General features: G+C 45.8%; 1 protein-coding gene across 1 annotated transcript; it reads right to left on the bottom strand.

Moving 5' to 3' along the window:
* Nucleotides 1-398: 398 nt before the first annotated feature.
* PRDM12 (PR/SET domain 12) lies at nucleotides 399-15,783 on the bottom strand. The gene is made up of 5 exons (XM_070955791.1): nucleotides 15,507-15,783; nucleotides 9,136-9,326; nucleotides 5,529-5,684; nucleotides 2,358-2,469; nucleotides 399-1,027 (listed from the first exon to the last, which is right to left on the bottom strand). Exons 1-5 carry the CDS (start codon nucleotides 15,781-15,783, stop codon nucleotides 645-647), a joined length of 1,119 nt encoding a protein of 372 aa, XP_070811892.1. The 3' UTR covers nucleotides 399-644.
* Nucleotides 15,784-22,664: the final 6,881 nt, after the last annotated feature.

Below are 22,664 nucleotides of genomic sequence, written 5' to 3'. Positions count from 1 at the left end.
TATCCTTGCTAGGGCATGAATTAATTTCTTTCTTTTTCTTTTTCTTTTATTTATTAAATTTCTATGCTCCCATCTCCCCTGCAAGATATTCTGGGCAGCTTACCAATTTTTCTTTCTTTCTTTCTCTCTTTCCTTCCTTTCTCTCTGACCTCTAGAAAGCCTGAGTGAAGAAACCACTGGGCCACAATCTGCCATTCCTTCTTTCTCTCCTCTTTTGACGTCCCTGTTCTACCACAACTTGCTTCCCCTGACGTCCCGCAACCGGAGGGGGCCAGAAAAACCTCCTTCCTTCGTCCTCCCCCCACCCCAAAAAAACGGATCCAAATCCTTCCCCCCGAATTAAAAAGTCTCTTTTGGAAAAAAACAGCCCAGACTCCTTCCCTCGCCTGGTTGCCCGCACGAAAACTGCTGAAAAACCTCATCTTCTCCCAATATTCTGCACCGTTATGTCCGCATCACTCTACCGGAACAGAGCCGAGATGACTGTACAGTAACCCGGACTTTTGTGTCCAACGCGGGGCAGCCCGAGGTCCCCAGGGGATCGCATCACGAGGCCACAGAGGCAGTCCCCCCCCATTGTGGAGCATTGGCTTTCCCTGGAGTAAGCCGCCCTCCGTGTGCCCCAGGAGAGTCCCCCCCAGCCTTCACAGCACCATGGTGGGGATGTGGTGTCCCAGAGCCGTGGGGTGCGGCACAGGCAAGGCGGGCGAGTGTGGCTGCAGGGCCCCGTTAGGAGGACGGTGCCGAGCGCTTTTCTGGTGCGCCCGGAGGCCGGCCAGCTGCGAATAGGCGCTTTGGCAGACTTGGCATTTGTAGGGCCGCTCTCCGGTGTGAAGGCGGACGTGGTTGCGCAGGGTGGAGGACTGGCTGAAACGGCGGTTGCAGAAGCGGCAGATGAAGGGCTTGTCCAGGGTGTGGATCCGCATGTGGGAACGCAGGTTGCTGCGGGAGTTGAAGCCGCGGTGACAGATGACACAGCGCATGCGGCCCACGGTGTTGACCCCGCCTTCGACCAGGTGGAAGTCCTCTGGGGTGGGGGAGAAAGGAAGGAAGAGGAGGAATAAGAAGGGCCTTTCGACGGATGGGGTTTTGGGAAGGTCATCGCTGTTGTGCCCAGGATGCCACAAGAGCCCTGGGCTTGGAAATCAAGAGAGATCTTCAGAAACTGAGAGATTAGATTTGGCTACTGGGAGAAGTCTGGAGTTGTCTATCCATCCACTCCTCCCTCCCTCTTTCTTCCTCTCTCTCCAGCCATACCATTCCTATCTATCTATCTATCTATCTATCTATCTATCTATCTATCTATCTATCTATCTATCCTTCATTCTATTTATTTATCTATCTATCATCTATCTATCATCTATCTATCTTCTATCTACTAACTACTATATCTATCTATCATCTATTATCTATCATCTATCTAATATCTACCATATATCTATCTATATCTATCTCTAATTATCTATCTAATACCTATCTATCTATCTATCTTCTATCTATCTATCATCTATCAATCATCTATCTATCATCTATATCTATCATTATCTATTTATCTTTCTATCATCTATCTTCTATCTACTATCTACTATATCTATCTATAATTATCTATCATCTATCATCTATCCATCATTATCTATCATTATCTATCTATCAATCATCTATCTATAATTATCTATAATCTATCATCTATCATCTATCTACCATTATCTATCTATCTAAAATCTATCTTCTATCTATCATCTAACATTTATCAGTCTGTGTCTGTCTCTGTCTATCTCTGATTATCTATCTATCTATCTATCTATCTATCTATCTATCTATCTATCTATCTTTTATCATTTATCTATCTATCATTATCTATGTATCATCTATCATCTATCTATCTATCATCTATCTATCTATCATCTATCTCTATCTATCTATCTATCTATCTGTCTGTCTGTCTGTCTGTCTGTCTGTCTGTCTGTCTGTCTGTCTATCTATCTATCTAATCTGTCCATTTCATCTCTCTCTATCCCTACAATTTGTCCACTTCTATCTATCAATTGATCTGCCTATCCATCCATCTCATCTATCTTCTGGTGGAGAAGTCTGCAAGATTAATCGTGAGAGGACCTGGGTTATCCCTGCAACCATTACTTCCTTTGCATCCATCGTCTACAGGACTGTAGTTTGCCTCTATCGCCAAAGCCTTAAATATGAGGGATGCCGAGGACGTCATGGGTGTTATATTGGCGTGCTGATGCCATGACAGGCGGCCTAGGAAGGTGTCAACCAGGAGGTCAAGCAAGAGTCTTCCCGGTGATATGACCCAGAAAGAACTTGCCAACACCAAAAGAATGTAGCCATCTCCTCACCGTGTTTGTTCTTCTTTTGTTCCTCTTCGAGTCCCAGGACACCAGGAATCCCCAAAAAGGTATTGTGAGAATTTCCATACCAAACCAGCAGTTCTTGATCTGGTGGGATCATCTGGAGGGAGAGGAGAGAAGACAGAACATGGTTGACTCTGTCGGTCCTTTTCTAAGAACGTGCGATGGAGACCAGCTGCATCAGATCAAGAGAAGAAACACCTCACCCAACATTAAACCATGACTACCCAAATCTGTAAACTTCGAGGTGCTGCTCTCAACCATGTTACTAGCTGAACAACTGCATTGATTCCCTAAACGTCATAAAAAAAGCACAACAAAGAATGTTCTTTCTGTGCCAACTCAGGAAGCTCAAACTGTCCAAGGAGCTGCTGATCCAGTTCTACAGAGGAATGATGGAGTCTGTCATCTGCACCTCCATAACTGTCTGGTTTGCTTAACAAATGTTTCACTTAGCAACATAAATTTTGGGCTCAATTGTGGTCGTAAATCGAGGCCTACCTAAAGCCACTGTTTTGATCCTCTAAGGACCCCTACCGAAGAAAGCAAGATCAAAATCGCAGCTGGCGCGTGGTTTTCTCCTTCCCGTTTAATCTTTTAATGATAATTATATCTTTAAAAAATTAGCCAAAGCCAGCCGTCGCTGAGATTCCCGCTCAGCTCTTCGAAGGCAACCACGGCTTAAAAAAATAAAAAATAAAAATTAGGACTGCAAAAGCCGAGCCGATTAATTAAATCAAGTTTAAAACGTTGCTCTAATGAGGCGGTTTGCTTGTAAGGAGAGAAAGTATTTATTTGGGGAGTTCAAAAACCATCCGGAGCATAAAATGGGATTTAATTTTTCACGCTGCAGAGAACTACCGTACTTTTGGGGAGAGGGAAAGAGGGGGGGGGGCTGTTTCTGTTAATTGGTTTTTAATACAGGTGCTTACATGAGCTGCAGGCAGCAAGCCACAGAGAGAGTGTATGTGTGTTTGTGTGTTTGTGGGAGGGTTTGTGTGTGAAATGACAAGACCCCGCACCTTCTAATAGGGGTAAAACCCTTCCTGTGATTTCACACCTATTAGAAGCAAATACCTCTACTGTAATTGTCAGGGAGTTAGATGGCAACAATTTCTTTTCTTTCTTTCCTTTTTAAAAAGAGGATTTTTTTTTTGCTGACGGCTTAAGGTCCTGACAGCTTCACCTGTTTTACCCCCTGTCCCATTTTCTTGTTTGCTCTCTTTGACAGTGTCACACCGCTGTCATTATCTCCCCTTTTTTGTGGGCTGCCAAAGAAATAAGCCGCCAGCTGCCATCAACGAGCATTTGATAACCTCTAGAAAAGAAAGAGGGGAGAGGGAGAGAAAAAAAAGAGAGAGAGAGAAAGAGAGAGAGACTTGGGTGGGGAGTTTTTTCCCCCCTTCCAAAGAGTCTAGAGTGAGAATCTTAACTGTTATTTTTCCCATTAGGAAGCCCAACCTGAGCCATAAAAGAAATGCAGCACCCCGTAATAACAGTACTTAGTTCATGCGTGGCGCGGAATCACATAGATTGAAGGAGGCGCGAGGAGGCGCCACCAAACATCGCAAGCTGTTAGTTGGGTGGGTGCATTGCTCTTTTTGCGCGGCCGGGAATTTTAGCATTTTTCAAACTGCAAAAGCTCGAAGCCATTAAGGCTGTTAAATCGATCAACGCAGGCTTTCAACAGACAGGCTCACCACGAGCCAAGGGAAATTACGACGCCCAGAGATAGTTTTTTTTAAAACTTACTTCCTTTTTTTTTTTAATGACAAATGGTCGCTTAGCAAAGGAAACTTGGATGCGGCTTGCTCGCTTGCTTGCTTCTTCGGCCTGAACTCAAATTTAAAAACATGCCTTTTTTTGGGGGGGATGTAGCCAAAAGAGGCTCTTTTAAAACCTAAGGATGAGAAATGATTGTTTTCTGGAACAGAAAATGAAGCTAATTTCTGTAAATGCAGGTAGCCTTCCTTGACTTAAAACCATAACCGGGACTGGAAATTTTATGGTATGGCATTGTGGTGGTAAGTCCAGTTGGAGCTGATTTTCTGACAACCTTTACGGCAGTTGTTAAGCCAATCGTGTGGTTGTTAAGTGAACCGTGATGTCATTAAGCAAGTTGCCCAGGCATTTGTTCCTTCCAACCTTATGATTCTATGATACTCTAGTTCTATGAATATATGATTCTATATTATTATGAAACGATGATATTAGAGGGCTGTGAAAATATCTACAGACCCCTCGCATCCTGGACATAAATTGTTTCAACTCCTACCCTCAAAACGATGCTATAGAGCACTGCACACCAGAACAACTAGACACAAGGAAAGTTTTTTTCCCCCAAATGCCATCACTCTGCTAAACAAATAATTCCCTTAACACTGTCAAACTATTCACTAAGTCTGCACTACTATTAATCTTCTCATCATTCCCATCACCCATCTCCTCCCACTTATGACTGCATGACTGTATCCTTACGATTTATATTGATTGCTTCCTAGTATGATTTGATTGCTTATTTGTACCCTATGACTATCATTAAGTGTTGTACCTTATGATTCGTGACTAATGTATCTTTTCTTTTTATGTACACTGAGAGCTTATGCACCAAAGACAAATTCCTTGTCTGTCCAATCACACTTGGCCAATAAAGAATTCTATTCTATTCTGTTCTGTTCTATATTATAGTTCTATAAATCTATGTTCTATGGTTCTATAATTCTATGGATCTATGGTTCTATCAATCTATCATTTTCTTTAAACGATCCCATAATCCCTTGCGGGTAGAGTGTCTGGGCAACTGAATGGAGCTGAGTGTTTGCTGGCTGACTGCCCTTCCTGTCGCCAATGCAGAGTTTTGTTCAGCAGATATATCCTCATTGTGCCCAGAGAGAAAAATATCTGCCTCTACTTAGGATCGAACTCACAGCCTCCTGATTGTAAGGCGAGAGCTCCACCTCTAGGCCACTGCACCACTCTATGGTTCTATTATTCTATGTTACTATGATATGGTAGTTCTATGAATCTATGGTTCTGGGGCTCTATGGGTCTATGAAAATAAAAATGAAATGAAACAAATTACTGCCAGAGATGAGGTGGTCAATTCCCTGCAGTCAATATCCGAGAACCTCTCTTCATTTTGGCTGCCTCATTTCATACCTCAATGGCTTTGTAGAAGATGCTATTCCCAATCTGGACCACTTCCAAATTTTGTTCCTGTTCGTTCCGGGCACACTTGATATAGGTCATCCAACTGCGATGATCTTCTTGGCTGGCGTCAATGAAGTATCGGACTGTCCCGTCTTCATTGAAAACCTGAGTTAAGAAAACCCAATGATTAATCCTGGTTGGTTGGTTGTTTTTTTTAAAAAAGAAATCTTCAATATATAATACTTTATTGAGTAGCCATTAGACCAGTGTTTCTCTACCTTGGCAATTTAAGACAGGTGGACTTCAACTCCCCGAATTCCCCAGCCAGCCTGCGGAATTATGTGGAATAACGCAGACTTTCTTTCTTACGTGATTCTTAAACTACTTGACCCAATGGCTTCTTATCTCAATTTCAAATAATGTCCTTACCCCCATATCAAAAAAATCCCATCCCGCCTCGTTTTATGCAAACAGCCCAGATTGGATCCAGGACTCACAAATAAAGAATTGCACGTAACTGCATTGTTCCCAGAATATGTCCAGATTATCCCCAGTCCATACTGATATAAAGAGAATTAAGTTGTTAGACATGAGTAGATGGTGTATCAGATTATGAAAAACACTGCAGAAAATAAGATGGAAATGCCTTTGTTTAAAGACCACGGAGGGACTTTAAAAATCTCTCAGGAGCCTCTAAGAGTCCATGCTTAGATATCCTGATTAGCCTGGTTTGGAATATAGGAAAATCTTGGCCATTGTGAGCCAAGTGAGCACAGCAGTGATTGAATCTTCTTTGCTGTGCGAGTCACACAACAATAATTCGGGGTATCTTCTGGTTTAGGAATCTCTCTCTCTCTCTCTCTCTCTCTCTCTCTCTGGAAATTGGAAAACTTGCAGAGAGCAAAACGAAAGAGAAGAAAGCTTGCAAAAAGGGAAGAAAACATGCAAGGAGAAATAAAGAAAAAGAAAACTCGCAAAGAGGAAAAAGAAAGAAGGTCATTGGCTAAGAGGAAAAGAGAAGAAAACCCGGGAAGGAAAAAAGGAAAAGAAGAAAGAAAGAAAGAAAGAAAGAAAGAAAGAAAGAAAGAAAGAAAGAAAGAAAGAAAGAAAGAAAGAAAGGAAAACTCGCAAAGAGGAAAAAAAATAAGATAATTGGCTAAGAAGAGAAGAAAACTTGTGAAGGAAGGAAGGAAGGAGAAGGAAGGAAGGAAGGAAGGAAGGAAGGAAGGAAGGAAGGAAGGAAGATCGCAAATAGGAACAAGAGAAGTAAACTTGCAAAGAGGAAAAAGAAAGAAGATAATTAGCTTAGAAGAAAAGAGAAGAAAACTTGTGAAGGAAGGAAGGAAGGAAGGAAGGAAGGAAGGAAGGAAGGAAGGAAGGAAGATAGATCGCAAAGAGGACCAAGAGAAGAAAACTTGCAAAGAGAAATAAAGAAAGAAGAAAATTTTCAAAGGGGAAAAAATGGTTTTAGGAGCGCAAACGAGTTGCAAACAGAGCTGCAGCAGTTCTGATCGGCTGTCAGCTGCAGAATATCCTACGTAGGCTTTGCAAAAAACACGGCTGCCTCGGAAGAATTCGAGCGCATGAGATGCAAGAAATGTCTTCAGTTTCACACTTTGCCAATCAAATGGGAAACATCCAGAAAATAGGCTTATTCCCTCTTTCAAATCAAAAGCGCACACGAAAAGGCCTCCGTCGTGGGGAACTGGCACATTATAATGCATTCGTGAAGAAATTACTTTTTTTTTTTTTTTTAAATAGAACTCGCCAAGGCTGGTTACTTGCAAAAGTAAGAAAAGCTTTGGGGGGGGGGGGGGGAAATAAAGGGGGGGGGAGGAAAAAACAGCAACTGCAAAAAAATACATACAAATTTAAATTCCTGTGTTTATAGGTGCGCATCTCCCACCAAATAGATAAAGAATGAACTGAAGTGCGAGGCAGGGGAAAAAAAAAAAAAAAACCTTGAGCCTAATAGGCAGTTTCCTTTATCCCTGGGTTGAATAGCTGTCATTTGCCTTCATTTATGGAGTTTTGAATAAAGAAAAAATTAGAAAAGCCCCATTATGCCTCTAATGGCAGCTTAAAACACACATTCAGCTCCGTTTTCTCAAGGTAGGTAACAAAAACCAGCCAACTCCATTCACAGGGCATGCGAAGCTGGGCTGGTTTTAACCTTGGTATCTTTTTAGCTGGCTTGGCTTTCTGAATTCAGCTTCTTTCTCCTAGCTTAAGGGTTCAGAAGCTAACGTTAATATTTATTGTCGTCACCGTTGCGGATGTTACCTGTTTTCAGGCAGGAGGAGCCACCGTAAATAACCAAAGCTGCCAAAAGTTACTCTGTGGTAATAAGGTAAAAGTTCCCTTCGCACATCTGTGTTAGTCGTTCCTGACTCTAGGGGGCGGTGCTCATCTCCGTTTCAAAGCCGAAGAGCCAGCGCTGTCCGAAGACGTCTCCGTGGTCACGTGGCCGGCATGACTCAACGCCAAAGGCCCACGGAACGCTCTTCCCTTCCCACCAAAGGTGGTCCCTATTTTTCTACTTGCATTTTTTTTTACGTGCTTTCGAACTGCTAGGTTGGCGGACGCTGGGACAAGGAACGGGAGCTCACCCCTTTATGTGGCACTAGGGACTCGAACCGCCGACCTTCCGATTGACAGCGTCTTAGCCACTGAGCCACCGTGTCCCTCTCTGTGATAATAGGGATGGCCAATAAATTTTACAAACAAAAATAAATAAACAGGCTGGGTTCTGAAAACCTGCCCAACATCAAAGTAACCAAGTAAAAACTAACCAGGATTAGCATGTCATGGGAATAATTAAATGTGAATTACAGGAAGTTCTTGACTTACTATCAACAGCGGAGTCTGAACTGTCTTTGGCTAATCGGCATGGTTGTTAAATAAGTTGTGTCCATTTTATGACGTCTTTTACCTCGGTTGTTAAGTGGTGAAGTTGTGCAGTTGGGGAAGTGAGTCACACAGTGCTTAAAGTGAATCTGCCTTCCGCATTGACTTTGCTCGTCAGAAGGTCAGAAAAAGGGGATCATCACGTGACTTGACATGACAATGCAACAGGCATAAGTACATGCCAGTTGCCAAGCGCCCAAATCAGCGGTGAAATCCTCTAAAGTCTGCTACCTTCTGGTGAGTCTGCTACCGAGTGCACCTAAGGCGCACCCGCGCAGTGCTAAAAAAGGAACATTTTGAAGCCTTCCGAGTCTGCAAAGGTAAGTTGAACAATGAGGGGGGGGGGTGGGAATCCACTGTGCCTTGCGGTTTAGACTAGCTAGAAAGCAGGAAATCTGACAATTCTACCTAATATAAATCACACGTCACAGCTGATCGTCACCCAGCTGATCATTGGAAATACCGGTTCGCCAGAACTGGTAGCATTTTCTCCCGAACTGGTAGCATTTCATCCCTGACCTAAATGTCGATCACACAGGAATGCTAGGAGGGTCGTGAGAAATTTCTCGGTCATCATTCACTTTTTTTCCAGTGCCATTGTAACTTTGAATGGTCACTAAACAAATTGAGTTGAGGATTACCTATAGGGTGTGTCCCTGTAAGCCCCCAACCCGTGAGCCTTCTTCGCGCGTGGAGAGTCTGCCTTTACCTCCCACATGAGACTGTTGTTCTTGCACAGGTCCACGTGTTCAGGTGAGATGATCCGTCCCGTAAAAGGTCCCATCTCCGTGCCAGCTTTGATCCAGGTTTTGGAGAAGATGCCCAGTCCCTCCCCAGGGATGGAGCTCTGGGCGATGATGACCTCTGAGGGCAGGACGAGGCTGGAGAGCTTCTGGACTTCTGCAAAACGAGAGAATCAGCAAGGGAGGGAGAGATTAACCACACCGGAATAACAGAAGGGACCTTCTGGAGGTCTTCTAGTCCAACCCCTTATCAAGCAGGAGTCCCTATCCCGTTCCAGACCAAAAAACACTCACAAAAGGGCAAGTCACATCACAAAATCGCTCCCTTCCTTCTGGGTTAACTGACACACTTTTGTCCTGGTTTCTTCAACCAGGGTTTGCCGAATTAACCATCATTACCTAGATTTGCCCAATCTAGTACGAAGCTGGACTGGCTTCACCCCTGCATTAATAAAGGAATCCCAATTTGTACCCTGATCTACAGTCTAAATTAGGGGTGTCAAACTCGAGGCCAGTGGGCAGGAGGATCCAATCCGTGGGGTGCTTAGATCTGGCCACCCTGGAAATAGCGAAGGACCAGCCTACAGGTGCGGCCTGCAGGTGAGGTGCCATAGGGCTGCAGGAGGATGCCCCCAGTCCCGCAGGGCCCACCACAGGTGCCCCCTACACAAATGATGTCAAGATGGCCACGCCCATCCCAGCCACGCCCACCTCAGCACCCCCCCCCCCCGGAGGTCAAAATTAACCCTGATGCGGCCCTCAATGAAATGGGAATTTGACACCCCTGATCTAAACCATCATCATCTCCCAATTGTGTGCCCCCCCCCCCGAAGGCCACACTGAAGGCAAACAAGCCACAACTTTATTTGGCACCCACCGATGAAAACCCCGATTGCTAAATTGTGCAGGGCAGCAGCACCTTCAGTAACGGATGCAAATCCCCTGACAACACAATAAGAAAAAGGCATTTGATTTAGACAGGTTAATCCTCCGTCGAAGCTGGCTGGTGGGGGGGAAAAAATACTGGAAATTATATTAGTTTAGGGGAGCAATGGAAATCGGATGGGAATAAGCCGCTTGGCAACAACATGGCACAAACTGGGAAATGCAATTGGTTGGGTTTTTTTAGATTTGGGGACTCCTAAAAACTTCCAAATGCATTTCGGATGCAGGCAACTTGCACAACGAGGAGAGTTGTGTTAATGAGCCACACAACACAAAACACCGGTCTTTCTCGGTGGTCGAGAGAGGTCGGTCAATGTGAATTTGCCCATAAAACCTGTGTCGGTTGTTCTCATCCTCGTCCTAATAACTTTTGCTTGGTTCCAAGTTTTGTCTGTAGCTTTTAAAATTTTGATCAGTTTATTTATCTATCTGTTCACCGTCTGTAAGCCACTCGGAGTCCCTTTATAGGTGAAAGGTGCAGCAAATAAATGTAATAAATAAAATAAAACAAAACAAAACTGGTGCATTTGTGGACTAGCATCAATCAGGTTCTCCTTGCACCCTTCTTGGTTAAATTGTAGATGTGAACACTTTGGGCAATCAATCAATCAATCAATCCTTTTTACAGTTCTATTTTCCTAGAGAAAATTCAAGGCCATGCCCCTTGTAAGCTCATTTAGATGTTGTGTTTTTCTCTTGCACAGATATTGTCAAGGATATACACACAATCCAGAGTTTATATTTCCTGGGATCTACGTTATACCTTTGATGTAAGAACATAGGTAAAAGGTAAGGTAAGAGAGTACGTATAGCATTATGTACGGTGTAGAAATGGACATGGAGCGAAGTTTTGTAGCCTGTATGTGGCCAACACACCCATGTGAGATTAGATCCATCTTTCTTTAAACAGAGTTAAGACAGGGATTGGAGAAATATTTGCAAACATCATTGTCCTTCGGGAAGATCAAGTCACGCTAAAGTTGCTATTAACAAAACAGGCTGGCGAAGAACTGAAGCTGAGCATCGTCCGTTATGATACCGTCATTAAATGAATCATGGTGTCATTAAGCAAGTTGGCCAGGCGTTTGTCTAGGATGGTCTGAGGGTTCTAGGTCATATGAATCTATGATACTCTATGAGTCTATTATATGAGTCTATATTATTATGAACTGTAATATTATAGTTCTATGAACCTAATCTATGATTCTATGGATCTATGATTCTATGATTCTATCAGGTAATATAGGGAATTTAGCATCACAGCCTCTGAGGAATCAGGTGGAGGAAAGCTATTGACGCTTGGAATTGAAAACTGATTTCATGGCAGTTTTATTATTAGGGTCGGTGGCCCAGTCAGCCAGATGTTCAGACTGAATTTGGCATTTTTGTCCAGCTACTGAGTCTTTCCTAATGGCCTGGGAAAGGCAGATGTGGATGTTTGATGGGGTTGCAAATATCGTCGCAGGATGTAAGCCGCTGCTGATAAAGCTGCCTTTTGCAATTGACTGATGGGGATTTTGTCAATGACGATGGTGCTCAAGAGGTGCTCCAGATGTTTTGGGATTGCACCCAAGGTACCTATGACTAATGGTACTTCATTATCAAAGTTATTTGCCGCCCATGTCACAGTTCCCGGCAACTCCGAGTGACCTAATCAATCAATCAATCAATCAATCCAGTCAATCAAAAAATCAGCCGCTGTCTCTTGTATAACTAGGATCGTGCACAGAAACACATACATTCACACACTCTCTTCCCCACAATTGCAAAGTGCAAACAGACTCCTCCGCTATCAAAATTAATTTAATTTATTCATTCTCCCAAAGGCCCAAGCGTTTGTTTTTAAATGTTCCCCTCTGATTTTTGGGTATCGGGAACACCAGACACAAGGGGCTAGTCTATTTTACGCCACAGTTGGAAGCAAAATATTGGGGTATATCAAGACCTTCTTCTTTTTGAAACCACCCTGAAAAATACACTTATATATAGCGTTAAAAAAAAGTATAAATTTCAAGGATATGCCGAATATCTTTCCATCGTGGCAGACTCAGTGCTAAAATCATTATCCGCCCCACAGCATCCTCTTTTGCCAATGGCACATGATTTGAGATGTGTCGCGATGCCCGTGTGGGAAATAAGGTTGCAATGCACAATACAGGACACACTTGTTGTGAAGTTATGGCCAGGTCACGCACCCAGCCTGAAATGACACAGACTTAAGGTTGGGTTTTCTGTAGCTGAGATCTGAAAAAGTGAGCTGTCAAACGGACGAAATTTGCACGAGGGATCTAATGTTTGAGACACATGGGGTGTCAATCATCAGATGTCGAATTTGAGATCTCCTGTCGAATTTGAGATCCTGGTGCTCCTAAAGGGTCTTTTCTCCAAATGCATCTATCCAACTCAACAACAACAAGAAAAAAAAAAGAATTTTAAATTAGTGTCCAACTTTTCTTTTTTTGCACACACCAAAATTTTCTGTCTCCACCGCTGGCTCTTTTTACCTCTCTGTGGGCTTTCTAAAAGAGATCTAACCCCCCCCTCCGCCCCCCCCCCCCCCGCTTGCTGAAAAGCAAATACACCCACACTGTATTTGAAGCTTAAAAAAACCCCAAAACCAGACAACGCCCAACTCCGTGTGCCAACTTTACGTGCCTTCTGCAAGATTGCAACCTGTGGCATCCTTAAGATTAATTTTTTCTCCTCTATTCATTCTTTCTCACTTTCTCTCCCTCTCTCTCTCTCTCTCCCTCTCTCTCCCTCTTTCTATCTCTTTTCCTTTCTGTCTCTTTTCCTCTCTTTCTCTTTCTCTCTTTTCTGTCTCTTTTCCCCTTTCTCTCTTTCTTTCTCTCCCTCTTTCTGTCTCTTTTCTCTTTCTCTCTCCCTTTTTTCCTCTCTCCCTCTCTCTTTCTCTCTCTTTCTCCCCCCCCCTCTCTCCCTCCCTCTTTTCCTCTTTCTCTCTCTCTTTCTCTCCCTCCCTCCCTCTCTTTCTCTCTTTCTCTCTCTCTCTCTTCCTCTCTTTCTCTCCCTCTTTCTGTCTCTTTTCCTTTCTGTCTCTTTTCCTCTCTTTCTCTCTCTTTCTCTCCCTCTTTCTGTCTCTTTCCCCTTTTTCTCTCTCTTTCTCTCCCTCTTTCTGTCTCTTTTCTTTCTCTCTTTTTTTTCCTCTCTCTCTCTCTTTCTATCTCTCTCCCTCTCTCTCCCTCTTTTCCTCTTTCTCTCTCTCTCTTTCTCTCTCTCTCTCTTTTCCTCTTTCTCTCACTCTCTTTCTCTCTCTCTCTCCCTCTTTCTGTCTCTTTTCCTCTCTCTCTCTCTCTCTCTCTCTCTCTTCCTCTCTTTCTCTCTCTCTCTCTCTCTCTCCAGGACACCTGGGGCTCTGCTCCAGTTCATTTTGGCACTCCTCTTCCCAGGAAAAGTGGAACAAGAAACTGGACTTTAAAAATAACACAACCACAACAAGGCTACCTTGTTAAGATGGCTCAAGAAAGAACTTGGGATGGAGGGAGGGAGAGGGAAAGAGAGAGAGAGAGAGAGGGAAAATCTTTAAAAAGCGAAGAGTGTGAGGTTAAATGGTGCCACGGCATTGCATAAAGCAATTTGTCACGCTGTTTAAAGTGATCCGCATTCATTCAAGACCCTTAGAAGGAAAATGGCTAATTCTAAATTCATTAGCCTTTAGAGAATGCTGTCGGCCAACACTGGGGAGAACTGAATGGCCTAAGAAACTTGTTTTAAAAGGCGCAGGAATTTCTGGCGACAAAATGGGAAAGATTAGCGGGCTGACATCTTTTCAAAGGAGACAGAATGGAGTTTTCACGGTAGATTAAGAAAGGAACAGTAATCTTTTTGGGGTGGGGTGAGGTGGGGGGGGACAAAGACCAGGGAATCCCAAATGCCAGGAGGGAAAGGGAATTTGTTTGTCCGGGAGTTTGATGAATGAAGAGTAAGGACTTGAGACAGGTTAAAGAAAAGAAAAATGGTCCCAACAACTTTTAAAAGTTCTCAGTTTAAGTGGGAACAAACCCGCCCCCCACCCCCCACTCCTTTAAGGTCAGGCTCAAGTTAACTAAATGAATTTAAAACCTTTTTTTAAATCAGTCAACTGCTATTACACGCCTAATAAGCCTTTAAATGCCTAGGGCTTTTGCAAAATAAATAAATAAATGAAGAAGCCCGGGAGAGACATCGAAGGGAAAACTTGAGTGGGAAAAGCGATAAAAAGAAGGATTATGATGGGGATCGTGATTTATTTATTTATTTTTGAAACCTTGGGAGAAAAGCACCTCGCAATCTGAGCTTAATCAGGTTCGAAGAGGCGGAAAAGAAAGATCTTGAAGAGGGGATATAAAAAAAAAGAGAAAGGAAAAGTTTTGGTTCAGTGTTAAACCATAATCAGGGTAGAGGGAAACTTCAGCTATTAAAGAGAAGCTAAAGAATGAAGAGATTTGTGATTCTTTTTTTATATATAAAAAAATAATAATACTTTTGCTGGGAGGATTTGGTAGATCAGAAGATGCTGCTCCGGATTTAATCCGGGAGGGGAAGGAGAGACAGAAAAAGGCAGGATTCACACAAGAATGGCTTCAAAGGGAGCATTCCTGGGTCAAGCGGTTGTGTGAATTAGACTTTTATGTAAACTAAACCATGATGGAGTTGGTGGGGCGTTGTGAAGTCTGTATTTTGGATGGTTTTCCAGGAAAGGCGGGGGGGGGGGAGGATTCAGGATTTCAAGGTTGTGTGAATTTAGCTTCATAGCCCCAACACCAGTGTGGCTCAGGGAAGGTGGTGTGGCCATTTCAATGCGAGGTTTTAATTTTAATTCTTTTAAGTCGTCTCTTTTAACCCGCACGCATGATTTGTGGCAAATCCTGGACCGCTAAAACACCCAGAATGCATCCACTGGCACACACATACTAAGAACAGGACACACGTGTAGAGAAACCAGTGGATACACACAACTCCAGAAGGAGCTCTACTTTAAGACCCGGGTCTGTAGTATACAAATCGGAGTCAGGAGGGCATTGGGGCCACGAAAAATCTCCTTGAAAAAGGACCATGTGTCCCGGCTCGTCTGCCTGGGTTGAAAGAACCCCTCGCCGGGGGTCTTTCTCACGACGCCAGGCTTCCAGGGTCCAAACCAGGCGAAGCGCACACGTGTCCGACCACCTTACCCTTCTCCCAAGGGTTTCCTCTGGGAAGCCGGAGGAGGAGAGAGACGCGGGCTTCCAGAATCCCGCAGCTCTCCTTTACACGTGTCGGCCACCTCTCCCCCAAACCCCTGGGTTTTCCTGGGAAGAATCAGAGCATTCACACGTGCAAAGTCTCATTCTCTCCCCCCGGCGTCTCCCCCACTCAAAAAAACCCACCACGGTTGGAAAAGAGAGGGAAAACTCACCTCCGGAGAAGGATTGAGCCAGGACCTCCGCCGTGAAGGCCGTTTTGGGGTTCCCGTGGCCGCCGCTAACGCCACCCCCGGCCGCCGCCGCCGCCGCCACCCCGACCCCCCCTCCGCTCTTCTCCTCCAGCAGCTGCTCTCCCAGCACGTTCCTCCAGCGGCCGTAGAGAAAGCTGTGCAGGATATCCGACGTGATGACTTCGGCCAGGGAGAGGCTGGGGGGCTTCAGAGCCCCTTTCAGGACCAGCGCCTCGGCCGGCAGCACGGAGCCCATCATGAGGAAGGAAGGCCAGCGAGGAAGAGCCTGGAGGGTCGGAGGCAGCCCCACCACCTCTTTGGACGCGGAGAGAGAGAGCCGGAGGGAGGCGCGGGCCCCCCAGCCGATTCCCAGCTCCGGGCCAAATCGCAAAGTCTGGGACGCAACTCCAGAGCTGGTATATATATGGGCTTGGGGGTGACCCTTCTAATTGCTTATTAATGACCTCCGTACCCCTCCCCCCTGACGTTGCAAAAGAGAGAGAGAGAGAGAGAGAGAGAGAGAGAGAGAGAGAGAGACCCAGTTTTTTTCCAGAATGAAATCCAGAGAGAGAGAGAGAAAGAGAGAGAGAGGCGGGAGGTGCCCCCCTCCCCTTGGTGGAAGGGGAGGGGGCTCGGCTAGGAGAGAGAGAGAGAGAGAGAGAGGTGGGAGGAGGCGAGGCTCCGCCGGCCTGAGCCCACCCACCAAACGAGAGAGACTGGGCTGCCCCCCCCCCAAAGACACCTGCTCTCTTCCAAGGTTCTTCGCAGACCAGGAGGAAATAAAGGGGAGGGGGCGGCCAACCAACCCACGAGGCGGAAGAGAAGCTCGGGGAAGAAGGCGGCTTCACCCGGAGGAGTGGGTTCCACAACGCCCACCTGCTCACCTCCGCGGGGCAGCCAAGACTCTCTTGGGTTCTTGTTCCTAATTCTCTCTTTTTTGGGGGGTGGGGGGGAAGAGGTGAGGGTTCCCCATTTTTTTTTCTCCTGGGGTTTCCCCCCAACCTCACCCTCGTCCGAGTTTTAGCGGGTGCCGAAGTCCAGGCGAGGCGGCTCCCGTCGGGCGAGCAAAAAGAGCGCGCCGTGAAATTGACGAGAAAAGAAGGACGGGAATTGACCAGACTTTGGGAAAATCGATTCAATATTTTTTTTTTTTTAACCAGATGGGAAGGAAATCAAGTCTCGGGCTTAGTCCCAGCCATCCAATTTCAAATCGGTGGCTTCTGCCTCCGCGCAACCCCCGCGCAACCGAAGCTTTTCCCCCTGTCCGATCCTCAGCACAAACACACACACCCCGGGACGCGCAGCGGAATCCAACAGTCTCGATTTCGGGATTCTCTCCCAAAAGTTTTGTCCTGAGCGGGAGGAAGATTTAAGGCGATTTTTTTTTTTAAAAAAAAAAAAAGCAGCTTTCCGAGTGGGAGGGAGGAACGGACGGATGAGAGTGGGGGGTGGGTGTCGTGATTTATTTTTGGTAATATTCATTTGGATCCGTCCCCCCCCCCACCTTTCCCTCTGCGCCCCTTCCTTTGTCAAGAAGGAACGGGCGGTGCGTTTTTAGAGCAGCGCGTCTCTTCCTTCGGGAGAGGAGGGGCGGGATCCCTAAACCCCGACCTTGTGCGAAAACAAAAAAGGGGGGTGCGCAACTCAAGGAAACCAGCGCCGGACAAGGCAGGGGCGCGCTGGCCGGTCTGCGGGCGCGCGCAAAAGATGCGGGGCGCGCCCGGGAAAAAAAAAAGAGAGAGAGACGAGTTTTTCCTGGAAGCGCTGTAAAAGCGACCGAGCGCGCCCTTCTTCCGAAGGATTGGGGGTCACGAACGCGTCTTTCAACTTGGAAATCTTGGATTGAAGAGGCCCCCCCCCCCAAATTTACAGGGCTGGAAATTATAAAGGCAATTCAGGAGAGGGAGAAGGAGAGAGAAATGAAACGCTCTGGAATAATAATAATAATAATAATAATAATAATAATAATAATAATAATAATAATAATAATAATAATAATAATAATAATAATAATAATAATAATAATAATAATAATATCATCAAATGAAATCGCCTTTGGCGTTTTGTGTCTCTTCTGTAACGAGAAGCCAAGGTTAGAAGCGGAAGAGTAAACTGGAGAAGTAGTTAAGATTTTATCAACGGATGGAGTCGCGTTTTTTGCCCCCCCCCCCTCTATCTCGACACGCACCCCCTGTTCAGTTCGGGGGCCCCCCCACAATTGCAGAAACGGTTCTTGATTTTGGGGAGTGTGAAAGTCCTTTAATTCCGGGCAAAATAAGGGCCGAAAAAAAAAGAGCTTTCAGTCGTTCAGGACTCAATAGAAAACGCGCGGTAGGTTCAGGGCAGAACTGCGGGGATTTATTCTGATTTATTTTTTGTTCCTTTGAAAGCTTAAAAAACATGTTGTCGCCCACACAGTCAACCTTTCTGAGGAGGTGGGGGGGGGGGCGCCTTACCTGCAAGACCGGTGTTTTGCCCTTTCCATTTGGCATCGAGAGCGCTTTGATATTCAGGAGGAGAAGGTGGGGGAAAAAACATCGGGAAAGATGGATTTAAAATCCCAAAGAGCCGCTTTTACGGATCAGCTTCCCGCCGGGCGTTAAGACGGCCCGGTGAAAGAATAAAAGGAGAATTTGGTTTTCAAAAGAACCCCTCCCCCCAAAAAAATGAACAGTAGGTGGATTCCGAAACGAGCCCCCTTAACTTGAAAGAGGCTCGGTCCGGAGGAAAACTTAACTTGGTAACTGCGTTACCATCTCAGGTTGAAACTAGAGACGGGGTCGGTCCAATTTGGCTAAACACAGGAAAAATTAGTCCCAGCCTTAGGGGGAGCCTTGGGGGGAGCCCGGGGGGGGGGTGGGAAACTAGTTCCAAAATTTAAAGTTCTCTGCGAAGCAAAGCCAGCCTGTTTCGGACTAACTGGGTTAACGCGTCGCATCAAAACTTAAAAGAGAGTCCCGTTTTTTCGGTAGCTCTGGATCCGATCTTTAACGGGGAATGGCGAGAAAGGGATGTTACGAGAACAATGCAAACCGAATTCAGAATTGGAAGTTAAATCATGCCCAACAAAAGAAGGACACACGAATACACACCCACCCACACACATAACGCGAATCGGATTAAACGCAAGCCCTGACATTAAAAGTTAAATTTTCGGAGGTGGCGGATAAAACGGGGCGCGCGCACAAATTGAGGTGTCCCAGGGCTGGATCGAGAAGGTTGCTTCATCAGCGTTACCCCGATTCCCTTTTGAATGCACCCCCTTCCTAAATGGGAAGGGGTCCTCTTCCCGTTCTTTACCCCGGATTTGACAACGCCACCTCCGTGGAGATGGCCGGACCCAAATTAAGCGCAGCGGAGAGAGGGGACCGAAAAAAAAAAAGATTCTCGAAGGAAAAATAATCATAATTTTCAAGCAATTTTTTCCCCCCCGGTTTATTGGGAAAGGAGAGAGGAGCTGTGAAAGCCGCCAACGACCCGTTTGCGTCTCGAGGTCCAGCGGCTTGCGGGACGGGTTCACACGTTTTCCGGGGAACCCGCGAACGCTCCGTTTCGCTTTGGTGAAAATAAACCGGGGTTTTTTTGGGGGGGGGGGGAGCCTGACCCGACACGCTTACCAATAGGTTACAAGAAGCGAGCCGAGACTCCAGGAACCCGCGTTCCCGTTTAGGAGCCACGGGCGGACACCTTGTATTCTTTCACACGTGCTAGGACACCAAAGCTAAGAGATTAACAAGAGCACCAGATGGCAGTCCAGCTAGCTAGCTTCGCCCAGTTTTTTACGCGGCTAAATGCCTTGGCGTCTTTTTCCTTATCCATCGGGTGTTTTTTTTGGGGGGGGGGCGACTAAGAGCTTCCTAGCCAATCAAGATTCCCACGTTTTATCGAGTTCACACGTTACGTTAATATAAATCTACCCCCCCTCCCCCAGACGTCGGTAAAAGCTTGCGAAGTTACTACTACTATTACTCCTATTACTAAGTTATTATTACTAGTTATTCCTGTTTTGATCAGAGAGTGTATTTTACGCGCAGGGCAAAATCTGACCTTGTCAGATTTCCGGGAAAATCGGGGTGTTACATTGACAGCCAAAACCAAGATTGGCGTTTGCGCTTTCTGGAGTCCAGCGTGCGTAAAGACCGGGTACCAGACCCGGAGAAATTTATCACGGGCCAGGACTGGGTCCGTTTCAAGGAAAACCTTCCCGCGTGGGAGAGGGAAACGAAAGGTTGGGGGGGGGATAAACGCTAAGCGCTAGGGCGCAATCCATTTACTCGCAAGGAAACCGATTCCGGATTCCGAAGACCTCCGCTGCCAAAGTTAAAAGAGTAGATCGAAGAAAAATAGCAGGAAATCCGCCCTTTGGTTCCCACTATTCGGTTTTCAGGGGGATAGACTGCCTTGAGAAGTGGAGGTTCTATTTGAGCAGCAGGTAAAATGTTGCACTGGCAACATGCCTCCTCCTCCCCTTCTCCAGCTTTTTGCAAACAGAAGCATGTTATTATTTCTTCCACTCCCAAATCTATCCAAGGGTTGTTTTGAGACTCCCGGGTCTCCATCTCAAGGACTTTCAGCATTTTGAAACAAAGTTTTCTTGAAGGAGGAGGAGGAGGAAAAGCAGAAGCAGAAGCAGAAGCAGAAGCAGAAGAAATACTAGGAAGGAGAAGGGGAAGGGAGAAGGAGGAGGAGGAGAAGAAGAAGAAGAAGAGGGGGAAGAGAAGGAGAAGAAGAAGAGGAGGAGGGGGGATGGGAGGAGAGGAGGAGAAGGAGGAGGAGGAGAAGGAGAAGAAGAAGAGGAGGGGAGGGGAGGAGGAGGAGGGAGGAGGAGGAGGAGGAGGAGAAGAAGAAGAAGAAGAAGAAGAAGAAGAAGAAGAAGAAGAAGAAGAAGAAGAAGAAGAAGAAGAAGAAGGAGAAATAATAGGAAGGGGAAGGGGAAGGAGGAGAAGGAGAAGAAGAAGAGGAGGAGGGGGAAGAGAAGAAGAAGAGGAGGAGGAGGAGGATGGGAGGAGAGGAGGAGAAGGAGAAGGAGAAGGAGCAGAAGGAGAAGGAGAGGAGGGGAAGAGAGGAGGGGGAGGGGAAGAGGAGGAGGAGAAGGAGTGGGAGAACAATTAACCAGTGGAACTGCCTGCCACCAGAAGTTGTGGGTGCTCCATCACTGGAGGTTTTGAAGAACAGATTGCCATTTGTCCGGAATATTTATTATAAATTTCTTCTGCTTGAGAAGAGGGTTGGACTAGAAGACCTCGGAGGTCCCTTCCACCTCTGTTATTCTGCATTCTATTCCATTCTGGATTCACACAATCTCGTCAGTCAACCAAACAGTTTGGGGTTCTGACAACAGGAATCTGAATTCCTGTCTTTAGCCTCCTCCCCTTCCGGGATTTTTCTGGCACTGTCCCATCCAGCGTCTGGGGGGAAGCCCACCCACCTATGAGGCCATTTCTCCCTGTAAACCATCATAGTTAAACCAATCAAGGTTGAGATGGTCTCTGGAAATTCTTCCATCAAGGAAGAACAGAGGCAAAGTAGAGGGAGCCAGGATTAAGCCGGAATTCAAAACTCTCCCCCATTCCGGAACTAGGGAATAAATCACCTCTTCCTAGCTGATATCTTGATTCGTTCAGTTTGCACCCCGAAAATCCTGCACCCCCCCCCCCCAAAAAACCCTGTGCCTCTCCAAGCAATCTGTGTCCAGTTGGATTATTTTAGGAGGGGGGTGGGAGATGCAACATTCAGCAAATTTAAGAGGGACATATCACCACTTACTTTCCTGCCTGATCCAATCCTCGATTTACAACGGTTCAGTTAGTGACCAAAAGTTACAACAGCAGTGAAAAAAAGTGATTTAGGGATTTACCATTTCTGACACAACCGTTGCAGCATTCCCCTAGTCATGTGATCAAAATTCAGATTCTTGGTACCTGATTCATATTTATGACGGGGGGGGGGGGTCTTGTGCTCCTCTTTTGTGACCTTCTGACATGTAAAATGAGTGGGGGAGCCAGATTCACTTCAAAACCATGTTCATCCTTTCATCGCTGCCGTGAAAATATTCGAACGCAGAAAATGGATGAATTCAAATCCCCAGACATTGCCGGTCGCAGAGAGGATGTCCTGGAGAGAGTGGCCGTCCCTTTTCTCTTGACCCAAGGGTACAGAGTAGTCGCTTTGAATTGTGGGGAATGGAACCTCCATATTATCTATCTATCTATCTATCTATCTATCTATCTATCTATCTATCTATCTATCTATCTATCTATCTCCATAATTTAGGAGGATTATGGTCCACTCCAAAATTCAAGGATGCACTTTCTATAAACCAGAACTTATTTTCCCAGACTTCTTTCTCCTTCCTTCTCTTTCCTTCGCCTCCTCTTCCCATCTTCTTCCTCTTCTCCTCCTCTTTTTCCTTCTTCTTGCCTTCCTGAGATAGGATAGTGTGCATCTACATCTCCCTCTTCCTCTTCCCTCCCGCTCTTGCTGCTACTATTGCTCCTCCTCCTCTTCTTCTTCTTCTCCTCCTGTTCTCCTCCTCCTCCTCCTCTTCCTCCTCCTCCTCCTCTTCATCTTCTCCTCCTCCTCCTCTTTTCTTCTTTTCCTCCTCTTCTTCTTCCTCCTCCTCCTCTTCCTCTTCCTCCTCCTCCTCTTCTTCTTCTTCTTCTTCTTCTTCTTCTTCTTCTTCTTCTTCTTCTTCTTCTTCTTCTTCTTCTTCTTCTTCTTCTTCTTCTTCTCCTCCTTCCTCCTCCACCTCCTCTTCTTCATCTTCTTCTCCTCTTCCTCCTCTTCATCTTTTTTCTCCTCTCTCATTTCTTCTTCTCCTCCTCCTCTTCTTCTCCTCCTCCTCTTCCTCCTCCTCCTCCTCCTTTTCTTCTTCTTCTTCTTCTCCTCCTCCTCCTCTTCATCTTCTTCTCCTCCTCCTCTTCATCTTCTCCTCCTCCTCCCCTTCTTCCTCCTCCTCCTCCTCCTCCTTGCCTTCCTCCACCCTCTCGTCCTCTCTCTCTTCCAACAGTCCAGAACTTTCCAGTCCCGATGTCCCTTGATCTTCACAACAGCCCTAGAAGGTAGGCTAGTTCTGGAAATCCAGGATCCTGAGTAGGCTGAGGCAGACACTTCATCCGCTGTCCTCCTGGGCTGACTTAA

Source organism: Pituophis catenifer, unplaced genomic scaffold, assembly GCF_029215685.1.
Source record: "Pituophis catenifer annectens isolate HBS135680 unplaced genomic scaffold, rPitCat1.0.hap2 SCAF_17, whole genome shotgun sequence".
NCBI lineage: Eukaryota > Metazoa > Chordata > Lepidosauria > Squamata > Colubridae > Pituophis > Pituophis catenifer.
This window is presented reverse-complemented; position numbering and strand designations above follow the sequence as displayed.